The sequence below is a fragment of the Papio anubis genome, chromosome 1, assembly GCF_008728515.1.
Source record: "Papio anubis isolate 15944 chromosome 1, Panubis1.0, whole genome shotgun sequence".
Taxonomy (NCBI): domain Eukaryota; kingdom Metazoa; phylum Chordata; class Mammalia; order Primates; family Cercopithecidae; genus Papio; species Papio anubis.
The window spans coordinates 204,928,583-204,941,291 of record NC_044976.1 but is presented as its reverse complement, the minus strand read 5'-3'; the positions used below and the strand labels follow the sequence as shown (position 1 = coordinate 204,941,291).

Sequence of the window (12,709 nt, the reverse complement as noted above, 5' to 3'; positions counted from 1 at the left end):
CGGGAGTTGGAGGTTGTGGTGAGCCGAGATGTCGCCATCGCACTCCAGCCTGGGGGACAAGAGCAAGACTTTGTCTCAAAAAAAAAAAAAAAGTAAATAAGAAATAAAGCATATACAATCTTTTATGGAACTACAAGGTTGGAATCTAAAGCATGCATCTTCAGTAATTTTCACGGCATTTGGCTACATTTTATGTATTTTATTTTTTTGAGATGGAGTCTCGCTCTGTCACCCAGGCTGGAGTACAGTGGCACGATCTTGGCTCACTGCGATCTCCTACTCCCAGGTTCAAATGATACTCCTGCCTCAGCCTCCAGAGTAGCTGGGATCATAGGCACGCACCACCATGCCTAGCTAATTTTTTTGTATTTTTAGTAGAGACAGAGTTTCACCATATTAGCCAGGATGGCCTTGATCTCCTGACCTCGTGATCCGCCCACCTCCACCTCCCAAAGTGCTGGGATTACAGGTGTGAGCCACCACGCCTGGCCTACAGACATATTTTAAATTAAATGACAAGTTACTACAGTGACTTCAGATGACTTGTTCTACTGGCCTTAAAACATTGCTTTGTACAGTACAACTCTGCTGAAAAGATCTGTTTAAGAATAGCCAAGCAGTAGCTCTCTTGATTAAATGAAGGTGTAGAAAAAATACTGTAAATACACTGAATATGGACTCTTAACAGTCTGATCTAGCCCACAACAGCCAGACAATACTCTGGTAGATGTACCAGAGTGGTTTACTGTATACAGAAGTGAAACAGCTCACTCTGAGTAAGGCCATTGGGTAACTTTTGAAGAGAGAGAACTCTCTAATAATAAAAGATTCTGCAGTCTAAGAGGTAGAAAGGACTATCATTGGCTGCTGGCACAATAGGCTTAGGCACCTTCAACAACATCAGCAGGCCGGGCACAGCGGCCCACACCTGTAATCCCAGCACTTCAGGAGGCCGAGGCAGGAGGATCGCTTGAGCCCAGGAATTCAAGACCAGCCCAGGCAATACAGTGAGACTTCTTCTCTACAAAAAAATTTATACATACTAGCTGGGCATGGTGGCACACACCTGTAGTCCCAGCTACTTGTGAGGCTGAGGTGGGAAGATTGTATGTTCAAGGCTAGAATGAGGTATCATTGCACCACTGCACTCAGCCTGAGCATCAGAGTGAAACCCTGTCTGTAAAATGAAATTAGGCCGAGTGAGGTGGCTCACGCCTGTAATCCCAGGACTTTGGGAGGCTGAGGCAGGCTGATCACCCGAGGTCAGGAGTTCAAGACCAGCCTGACCAAGATGGTGAAATCCTGTCTCTTATTTAAAAAAAAAATTTAAAAATTTAAAAAAGTTTTTAAATCAATATTCAGTAGAGTTCAATTTGAATATTTGGGACAGACTGTTGATTTTGAGCCTTTCTCTGCATTGTCACTTAACTTTAAAGTGTGCTAAGATGTATTTGAACTCATGAGAATTTTTAGTTTCCAAAAAATCAAAGGTCATAATACATATTTTTTTAAGTGGTGGGGTTGGGATGTAAAATAAATTGCTTTTTGCACTATTACAGTAGCAAGTACATAAATATGATTCTATGTAAGTTGCAATTCTGAACACCTTATGGAATGTTGGGTATACCTTATCTTTAGTATTGTAATTAGATAACAAAAATAGTAGAATACTGTATGTCATCCTGATATTATAAGCCTCTAGTGCACCAGCATCTTAGACGCATTTATCTGCTGCAAGTGGAGTCATATTATGACTTGTCAAATCGATTTTAAAATATGATAAATGTATTTTTAGTAACGAAACATTGAGTACATTCTTATTCCTTTCAGGCTGGGGAGGGTGCATTGCCTCATGAATTCTTGGAAGGTGTGGAGGGAGTTGCAGGTGGTTTTATATATACTATTCAGGGTAAGTTGGCTAGTTGAAACTTGAAAAATACACTGAATCTCATACACTTAATCTTTATACCTGACAGAAAAGGAGTTTTTTTTGTCTTTTAAAAAACTTTATTCAGATAAAAGTCACCCTTTTAAAGTAGTTGAGTGGTTTTAGTGTATTCATAGAGTTCTACAACCGGCTCCATCTCCCAAAAGGAAACCCCACACCCATTAGCAGTTACTCCTCATTCTTCCCTCCCCAACCTCCCACCCCCTAACAACTACTGATGTGCTTTCTTTCTCTATGGATTTGCCTATTTTGAACATTTCACATAAATGGAAATGTACAGTATGTGCTCTGTGTGTCGGTTTCTTGCTGTAACATGTTTTCCAGGTCCATCCATTTTGTATGTGTCAGTACTTCTTTTTTATGATCATATATTCTATTGCATCGATATGCCCTATTTTATTCATTCATTAATTGATGGACATTTAGATTGCTTCTACTTTTTGAATATGAATAATTCTATAGTAAACATGTAGGTACAAGTTTTTGTGTGGTCATATATTTCCATTTGTCTTAAATCTCTAGCAGTAGAAGACCTGGGTCGTGTAATTGTGTGTTTAATCACTTGAGGCACTGCCAGGTTGTTTTCTAAAGCAGCAGCCCAGTTTACATTTCCATAGTCCGTATATGAGGCTTCTAGTTTCTCCATATTCTTGTCGACACTTACTAAATTGTCTATCTTTTAAAATATACCAATCATAGTGGGTGTAAATTGTTACCTCATTGTGATTTTTATTTGTATTTCCATAATAACTAATGATGTTGAGCATTTTTTTCATGTGCTTATTGGCCATTTGTATGTCTTCCTTTTTTGTTTTTTTGTTTTTCTTCTTCTTCTTTTTTTTTTTTTTTTTTTTTTTGAGATGGGGCCTCACGCTGTTGCCCAGTCTGGAGTGCAGTGGCATGATCACAGCTCACTGTAGCCTCAACCTCCCTGGGCTTAAGTGAACTTCCCATTTCAGCCTCCTGAATAGCTGGGACTACAAGTGCATGCCACCATGCCCAGCTAATTATTAAATATTTTGTAGAGACAGGGTTTTGTCATATTGCTCAGGCTGCACACTGTTAAAAGGGTGAATTATTATGGTATGTGAACTAGATGTGGGAAGTGAGGGAGAGAAGAGGGAGGAAATGAGGGAGGGAGGGGTGGAGAGAGGGAGGGAGGAAAGGAGGGGAGACAGAGAGAGTCATTTGTATATCTTTAGAGAAATATCTATTCAGATCCTTTGCCCATTCATAAAATTATTGTTATTGTTGAATTGTAAGAGTTATTTATATATTTTGGATACAAGTCCCTTATCAGATACACGCTTTGCAAACGGTGCCCTTTAACACACAAAAGTAAATTTTGATGAAGTCCAATTTTGTCACATGTGTTTGCTGTCATATGTAAGGAACCATTTGTCTAATGTGAGGTCACAAAGATCTGTGTTTTGTTTTACGGTTCCAAGAGTTTTATAGTTTTGGCACTTATATATAGGCCTTGGATCCATGTTCATTTTCATGTATGGCATGAAATAGAGGTTTAACTTCATTATTTTGCATGTGGATATCCAGTTGTCCTGGCACCCATTTGTTGAAAATCAATGACTGTAAATGTAAGGATTTATTTCTGGACTCTTAATTCTATTCCATTGATCTATATGTCTGTGTCCTTAACCAGTACTACACTGTCTTGATTATGTAGCTTTTTAGTAAGATTTAAAATTGGGAGGCTGGGCGTGGTGGCTCACGCCTGTAATCCCAGCACTTTGGGAGGCTGAGGCAGGTGGATCATTAGGTCAAGGAGTTCGAGACCAGCCTGACCAACGTGGTGAAACTCCGTCTCTGCTAAAAATACAAAAAAAAATTAGCCAGGCGTGGTGTCGGGCGCCTGTAATCCCAGCTACTCCAGAGACTGAGGCAGGAGAATCGCTTGAACCTGGGAGGTGGAGGTTGCAGTGAGCTAAGATTGCCACTGCACTTCAACCTGGGTGACAGGGCAAGACTCCGTCTCAAAAAAAAAAAGAAATTAGGAAATGTGAATCCTCCAACCTTGTTCTTTATCAAGCTTGATTGGCTATTCTGGGTCTCTTGCACTTCCACATGAATTTTATGATCAGCTTGTCAATTTGTACAAAGAAAAGAAAACCTAGTTGGAATGTTTTACAGGATTGCATATATATATATAATTTATATATATAAGAATAAATATATATTTAATTTCAATAGGCTTGGGGGGAACAGGTCGTGTTTGATTACATGAATAAGTTCTTTAGTGGTGATTTCTGAGATTTTGGTGCACCCATCACCCAAGCAGTATACACTGTAACCAATGTGTAGTCTTATTCCTACCCCCTCGCACCCTTTCCCCACTGAGTCCCCAGAGTCCATTGTATCATTCTTATGCCTTTGCATCCTCATAGCTTAGCTCCCACTTAGGAGTGAGAACATACGATGTTTGTATTTCCATTCCTGAGTTACTTCACTTAGAATAATGGCCTCCGGCTCCACGCAGGTGCTGTGAATGCCATTGTTTTGTTTCTTTCCATGGCCGAGTAGTATTCCATATATATACACATACATACCACATTTTCTTTACTCATTAATTGATAAGCATTTGGGCTGGTTCCATATTTTTGCAGTTGTGAATTGTGCTGCTATAAACATGCATGTGCAAGTATCTTTTCATATAATGATTTATTTTCCTTTGTAAAAATCCCAGTAATGGGATTCCTGGATCAAATGGTAGATCTACCTTTAGTTCTTCAAGGAATCTCCACACTGTTTTCCATAGTGGTTGTACTAGTTCCCATTCCCATCAGGGATTGCATTCTGTCTGTGGATCAACCTGGGGAGTATTGCCATGTTAACGGTATTAAGTCTCTGAGCATCCATGTCTCATTAAATTTCCTTCAGTGATGTTTGATTTTCAGTATAAAAGTATTGCACTTCTAGGCCGGGCTCGGTGGCTCATGCCTGTAATCCCAGCACTTTGGGAGGCTGAGGTGGGCGGATGACCAGGTCAGGAAATCCAGACCGTTGTGGCTAACACGGTGAAACCCCGTGTCTACTAAAAATACAAAAAACAATTAGCTGGGCATGGTGGCGGGTGCCTGTAGTCCCAGCTACTTGAGATGCTAAGGCAGGAGAATAGCATGAACCCAGGAGGCGGAGCTTGCAGTGAGCCGAGATCGCGCCACTGCACTCCAGCCCAGGCGACAGAGCGAGACTCTGTCTCAAAAAAAAAAAAAACAGTCTTGCACTTCTTTTGTTAAATTCTTAAATACTTATGTTATCTTTTGATGCTGTTGTAAGTGGAATTGTTTTTCTGATTTGATTTCAAGATTGTTCATTGCAAGTATATAAACATACAGTTGGTTTTTGTGATTGATCTGTGTGCTGGGGGAAGAACATTGCCGAACAGGTCCATGTATTACTTAATCATTTTATAGTTAGACCTTATGATTTTCTACATGCAAGGTCATTTTATCTGTAAGAAGAGATAGTTTTGCTTCTTCCTTTTCAATCTGGATGCCTTTTATTTTTCTTATCTGATTGTCCTGGCTAGAACATGTATGTTGAATAGAAGTGGCAAAAGCAGGCATCCTTTCATGTTCCTGACATATTAATTTATGCTCATATTTTTCAGATACATGCAGTGAAACAAAATGTGTTCCTAGTCTAAAAGGCTTGTATTTAATTTCTGCACTCCTGTTGTTGCCAGCCATTTTCCTGTTACTACAATTTTATAACACTTTCACTTTCCTTCAGGTGTTAAATTACACAGATGCTCTTTGACTTATGATGTTACACCCTGATGAACCCATATTAAGTTAAAAATGTATGTTGAAAATGCATTTCATATACTTAGCCTGCCAAATGCTATAGCTTAGCCTCATCTACCTTAAACTTGCTCGGAACACTTACATTAGCCCACAGCTGGGCAAAATAATCTAACACAAAGCCTATTCCATAATAAGGATGAACATCTCACATAATTAAAGACTAGTCACATGATAAACAGAATGGTTGCATGTGTACTCAAAGCATGGTTTCTGGTGAACATGTATTGTTTTTACCTTACCGTAAAGTCAAAAAATTGTAAGTCTAAACAGGAGTTCAGGCCAGGCACGGTAGCTCATGCCTGTAATCCCAGCACTTTGGGAGGCCAGGGCAGGTGGATCACAAGGTCAGGAGTTCAAGAGCAGCCAGACCAACATGGTGAAACCCCGTCTCTACTAAAAATACAAAAATTAGCCAAGCGTGGTGGTGCACGCCTGTAATCCTAGCTACTTGGGAGGCCGAGACAGGAGAATAGCTTGAATCTGGGAGGCAGAGGTTGCAGTAAGCTGAGATAGCACTACTGCACTCCTACCTGGGTGACAGAGCAAGACTCCATCTCAAAAAACCAAAAAAACGGGAGGTCATATACCCCTGTGTTTCTCAAAGGCCGGTCTGTGTTCTATCTGCCTGCATCAGGGTCGCAGCAGCGGCCATTAAAAATACAGATTCCTAGGCCGGGCGCGGTGGCTCAAGCCTGTAATCCCAGCACTTTGGGAGGCCGAGACGGGCGGATCACGAGGTCAGTAGATCGAGACCATCCTGGCTAACCCGGTGAAACCCCGTCTCTACTAAAAAATACAAAAAACTAGCCGGGCAAGGTGGCGGGCGCCTGTAGTCCCAGCTACTCGGGAGGCTGAGGCAGGAGAATGGCGTAAACCCGGGAGGCGGAGCTTGCAGTGAGCTGAGATCCGGCCACTGCATTCCAGCCTGGGCGACAGAGCGAGATTCTGTCTCAAAAAAAAAAAAAAAAAAATACAGATTCCTGGGAGCAGGGCAAAGGGAAAAAAATAGATTCCTGGGCTCCACCCCAGACCTACTGAATCTTTAGGCTTAGGACCCAGGAATCTGCATTTCAGCAAGCATTCCCAAGAATCACTGATTGAACCCGGCACCATTTTCCACAAGTGAGACTGCTGTGGTCTAGAGACAACAGAACTTGTTCAGTAACTCACAAGTCATGAGAGGCAGAAGTCAGATAGAGGCCTTCAGCTCCCCACCTCATCCTTTCCAGTTGCAGTGATAAAGAGTGCAGTGGCAAATTGTATTTCATTTCCTTCGCCACCCTCAGCAGCTCACTTTCTTTGTATTTTTCAAAAATTTTCTTTAATTTGATTGAGACATTTTTAGAAAATCCTGACATCTCCTGCCACAGCGAAAGAATTGCCTTAAATCAGTAGGATCTGGGGATAGTCCCTGCACACATGTGACAAGTGACTCATTAACTTGTGAAGTGGCAGATAAATTGTCTTTTAAGCACGTTAGTAATCATTTTTATTATGAAGTATCTTGGCCAGGCACAGTAGCTCTCGCCTGTAATCCCAGAATTTTGGGAGACTGAGGCAAGAGGATCTCTTGAGCCCAGAATTTCGAGACCAGCCTAGACAACATAGCAGGTCCCCATCTCTACAAAAAACTTAAAAATTTCCTTGGTGTGGTGACAGGTGCCGGTAGTACCAGCTACTTGGGAAGCTGAGATGGGAGGATCACTTGAGCCCAGGAAGTTGAGGCTGCAGTGAGCTGTGATTGCACCACTGCATTCTAGCCCAGGTGATAGAACAAGACCCTGTCTCAAAAGAAAAAAAAGGAAATAATCATAAATATACCAGAAATAGTACTGAAACTCCCAGGTACCCAGCGCTCAGAATTAACAAATGTTTACATTTTTTCATATTCATTTGTGATTTTTTTTTTTTTTTTAAATAAAACATGGCCAGGCATGGTGGCGCATGCCTGTAATCTTAGCACTTTGGTAGGCTGAGGTGGGTGGATCACCTGAGGTTAGGAGTTCGAGACCAGCCTGGCCAACATGGCGAAACCCTGCCTCTTGTTACAAACAATTTTTACAATTGTTTGTAAAAATACAAACAATTAGCTGGGCGTGGTGGCAGGCTCCTGTAATCCCAGCTACTCACGAGGGAGGCTGAGACAGGAGAATCCTTGAACCCGGGAGGTGGAGATTACAGTGAGCTGAGATCATACCACTGTACTCCAGTCTGGGCAACAGAGTGAGACTCTGTCTCAAAAAAAAAAAAAGAAAAGAAAAAAGAAAACATTATATGCCGGGTGTGGTGGCTCACGCCTGTAATCCCAACACTTCGGGAGGCTAAGGCAGGTGGATCACTTGAGGTCAGGAGTTCGAGACCAGCTGGCCAACATGGTGAAACCTCATCTCTACTAAAAATACAAAAATTAGCTGGACGTGGTGGCACACGCCTGTAATCCCAGCTACTTGGGAGGCTGAGGCAGGAGAATCACTTGGTCTGGGAGGTGGAGGTTGCAGTGAACCGAGATGACGCCACTGCACTCCAGCCTGGACAACAGAGTGAGACTCTGTCTCAAAAAACAAAAAAAAAAGAAGAAGAAAGAAAGAAAACACTGTAGGTACGGTTGAAACCTTCCCGTTGTGGTTCTCCCTAGATGTATTCCTCTTCCTTCTCCTCAGAGGGGGTGCCACTTTCCTAAAATCCATGTGTACCCTTCCCATTCTTATTTTTCTACTTTGAACATATTTACATCTCTCTATTTATTTATTTGAGACAGGGCCTCGCTCTGTTGCCCAGACTGGATGGAGTTCAGTGGTATAACCATAGCTCACTGCAGCCTTGAACTCCTGAGCTCCAGGGATCCTCCTGCCTTGGCCTCCCAAGAAGCTGGGACCAGAGGCATGCACCACGATGCCGGGCTAATTTTTAAATTTTATTTAGAGATGGGGGTCTCCCTGTGTTACCTAGAGTGATCTCAAACTTCTGGGCTTAAGCGATTCTCCTCCCTCGGCCTCCCAAAGTGCTGGGATTACAGGCATAAGGCACCACGCCTGACGATGTCTTTAAATAACATAGTTTTGAATATTTTATAATTGATATCTGTGGTGTCACATTGTATTATCACTTGGCAATTTTCACTCAACTTTATTTTTCCATCCCAATCCTTTTAACATGCAAGATCAGGGTAATTTTTTTAACTGCTGTATTTCATGATGTGAATATACCACAACCTGGCTATTTTTTTTTCTCTCAGTGGACAGTTAGGTTGGTCCCGTTTTTCTGCCACAATTACAAACAATGCTGTAATTAATAGCCTCATGTGAAATAACGTTAGTAGGGATATATCTACAAGCGGCCACAACTGAACCATAAGGTGTACACATTTTCAGCCTAAATAGATATTGCCAAATTGCTTTCCAGAGTGGGGGCATCCACTTAAACCTACTGGCAGTGTATTGACAGTTCCCATTTTTCTACCTGAAGTTCCAAACAACTGCATGTGTTTCTGTTAGGTTACCTTGGGCAAAGAACTGTAGTGTACATCATAAGTTCTGAGTGGTAAGTGTACAATAGCATTTTTCTCCAACTCTCAACTTTTCCTTTTTAGAAGGTGATGCTCTCTTACACAGCCTTCATTCTCGCCCTCAAAGACTTACTGATCATATAAGGAATCTCCACGAGGAAGATGCCTTACTGAAGGAGGAAAGCAGCATCTATGATGATATTGTTTTTGTGGATGTCGTCGACACTTATCGTAATGTTCCTGCAAAATTATTGAACTTCTATAGATGGTAGGTTGTAAAAATGTTGGATAGGTAGAACTTGTTTTATTGTTAGTTTCTTTTTTTTTTTTTTTTGATAGGGTTCTTACTATGTTTCCTAGGCTGGTCTTGAACTCCTGAGTGCAAGCAAACCTCTTGCCTTAGCCTCCTGAGTAGCTAAGATTACAGGCGCGTGACACTGTGCCTGTCTTATTGTTCTTTTGCTATCGAGACAATTTATCAACTTCAAACCACTGAGATTTCAACAAATAAAAACAAACCTAAGGCCACTGAGCACCTGGGATATGACCTATTGTATCCCAGTTCCTTGTGAAAACTGAGCTTCTAAGATGTTGCCTCTTTATTTTGATAAAGATCCACAATGTGATATTAACCTGTCAAAAACACGGCAAAAATTGGCTGGTGGATTGTGCCTGCCAGCAGCACCTTTGGGAAGCCAAGGCAGGCAGATCACTTGAGATCTGGAGTCTGAGACCAGCCTGGCCGCCATGGTAAAACCCTGTTTCTACTAAAAATACAAAAATTAGCCAAGTGTGGTGGCGAGCACCTATAATCCCAGCTACTCAGGAGGCTGAGGCATGAGAATCGCTTGCACCCAGAAGGCGGAGGTTGCAGTGAGCCAAGATCACACCACTCCACTCCAGCCTGGGCAGCAGAGTGAGACTCTGTCTCAAAAAAAAAAAAAAAAAAAAAGCAAAAATTGATTCATTTTGAATCATTTCTACTTGCCTTGGTTGTCTCAAGCCAGCATTAGACAAAAATCAGTGAGTTTGGGAATGGTTCATTTTTAGTTGTATTTATACCCACCTACCCAGATTCCCCAGTTACAGTCACTCACATTTAGGTTACTGATAGAAATTCTCTTCTACTGAATATCCACCTTATACTTCCAGTCTCTGCTGCATCCACTTAAAAACTACCTCCCTGATTCTAAAACTCTTACAGAGCTGGCTTACTGAAATTCCACAACTTCCAAAATCTATCGTATTTATAATTTCCCAGACCCTCCAGTGTTTCTTGGAACTTACTTGTAACTCCTACTTTTATAACAATAATAACAGTAACAATATATAATAATAGTAACATATATATATAAAATCTTAACATGTATAGTTATTAGAATTATTAGTTACTCTAGGATCTCAGAATTTTCTGTTGAGTCTCCTGATACTGTCTATCCTGACCCTGGAGCTAAAACTTTCAAACTGTATCTCTGATTAGGCCAAACCTATAAAGGGTATTCTCTTTTGATTTTTTTCACTTTTATTTTTAAAAACCTTCTCCTGTTCCTTGCTGAGGCCCAGGGTCTGTCTGCTTTTCTTCTCTGTTGCCCTAGACAGAGTGGGAAGTTACCAAGAACAGTACTTTACGGACACAGTTCCCTGGTCCTTAGGGGTAGATGGTTTAATTGGTTTATGGAAGGTAATGTTTCTTAGCTGGGGCAAATTATTCATTTATTTATTTATTTATAAATAGAAATAAGGTCTCAAGCAGTCTTCCTGCCTCGGCCTCCCAAAGTGCCGGGATTATAGGCATGAGCCACCATACCTGGCCAGCTGGGGCAAATTAATATAATTTGGAACTCATCCTGTGGGTAGAGGGCAGAATGAAATGAGGGTTGGAAATCTGGGTGTGTCAAATACTGGTTAAGTTTAGACAGCTGTAATAAGAAAAAGAACCTCCTTTTAATTTGGGGCCACAAATGAGAGTTGCAATTATAGGTGAGGCTGAGGTGAGGAATGGGCATGGAGGTCCCAAAGGTGGGAAATCAGGGCTGTGGGGTTCTAGGACTCTCTTTAGAGCAAGATATTTCCCAGGCGTGGAAGTATCTTAGCCTCACTCTTTGTCTCCACTGCCACTATTCTGACTGCCACCTTCTCTCCCTGGATCACTGCCGTAACCTTCAACAGGACTCTGATCTGGGACTTGCGTCCCCATAGCTGGCATCACCCATCTCCACACTGCAAATGAGTTTCATTATTTCTTCCTCTTTATTTCAGTTATCAGTGACCCAAATATTCTTTATCATGAAAATTTATTTCTAATTAGCAAATATTATGTATGGCTTTTGCTGTTAATTGGAAATAAACTTTAGGAACATGGGGTGATGCTGTTTGGTGTGGACCCATTGTTAAATTCACCATTCTTTGACCTAATGAAATTCTAAATTTATTTTATTGAGATTTCTGACATATGACTGGCCCCCTAGCAAAACTGCGTTTTTAAACAGCTGTACAGGGATTGTCAGTGTGAAATGAAGGAGTCAATTTTGTCTTTAGTCAGGATTATGTATTTTACGTCTAGATAATGAAGTCACTCTCCTTTGCCTTCCAGGTCATTTATAATGGTTTAATTGCTGGAAGCTGTTTCCAAGGGAAAATATGTTTCAATGTAATAAGTCAGGTTTTTTTAAGCCATAAAATATTTTGAGTGTAATATAAATAGTAGCATCAGATGCATATTGTACAATAGTGTTCTGTGTGAGAGGCCCAGATACAACACCTAATTCATTATGCTGGGCCTTTGTTACTAAGAACACACAGGGTAGGGTTCAGACATTTAATAGATTTGGCAGCAGGACTTGAATGATGCCTAAGAAGCATTTGTTTGAACATATGTTCCATTTAAGCCAGATATTTTCCTTCATCGTGCTCTTCCTTTACCTTTTAAAATCAGCTTAGTACTTCTGTGTGTTATGCCACTTAGTAAAGACCAAGTGATGGCCTTAGTTGATAGCAGCAAAATTTTGTTAGAGAATGTTCTCAACATTTGAGGAATAAGAAATACAATAATGACAGGTACAGTTTTGAATGAAGTGTTAGTGACGCCACTGCATTGGTGTTTCTTTGTTTCTTTGTCTGGTTGCACTGACTTTCATATCCCTTTTGTGTCAACAGGACTATGGAAACAACCAGCTTCAATTTGTTGCTGAAGACAGATGATGACTGTTACATAGACCTCGAAGCTGTATTTAATAGGATTGCCCAAAAGAATCTGGATGGGCCTAATTTTTGGTGGGGAAAGTAAGTTAACCATTCTTAGCCCATTGGCATTCATGTACCTGATCAAATGTAATTAATTAAGCATAAAATATCCTTTTTTTTGAAAATGTGGTTGGGATATACAATTTCTTACTAGACTCCTAGGTTAATATATATTTCATTACTCTAGGT

The 12,709-nt window shown here is 40.9% G+C and overlaps 1 protein-coding gene across 2 annotated transcripts in view; it reads left to right on the top strand.

Moving 5' to 3' along the window:
• The window catches only part of B3GALNT2 (beta-1,3-N-acetylgalactosaminyltransferase 2), a 62,802-nt gene that overhangs the window by 41,235 nt on the left and 8,858 nt on the right, over positions 1-12,709 (top strand). For both annotated transcript variants that reach the window (XM_003893737.3, XM_021931572.2), the window contains exons 7-9: positions 1,831-1,909; positions 9,362-9,545; positions 12,434-12,559. In XM_003893737.3, coding sequence (XP_003893786.1) covers positions 1,831-1,909; positions 9,362-9,545; positions 12,434-12,559 — 389 coding nt within the window. The remainder of the gene's footprint in view (positions 1-1,830; positions 1,910-9,361; positions 9,546-12,433; positions 12,560-12,709) is intronic.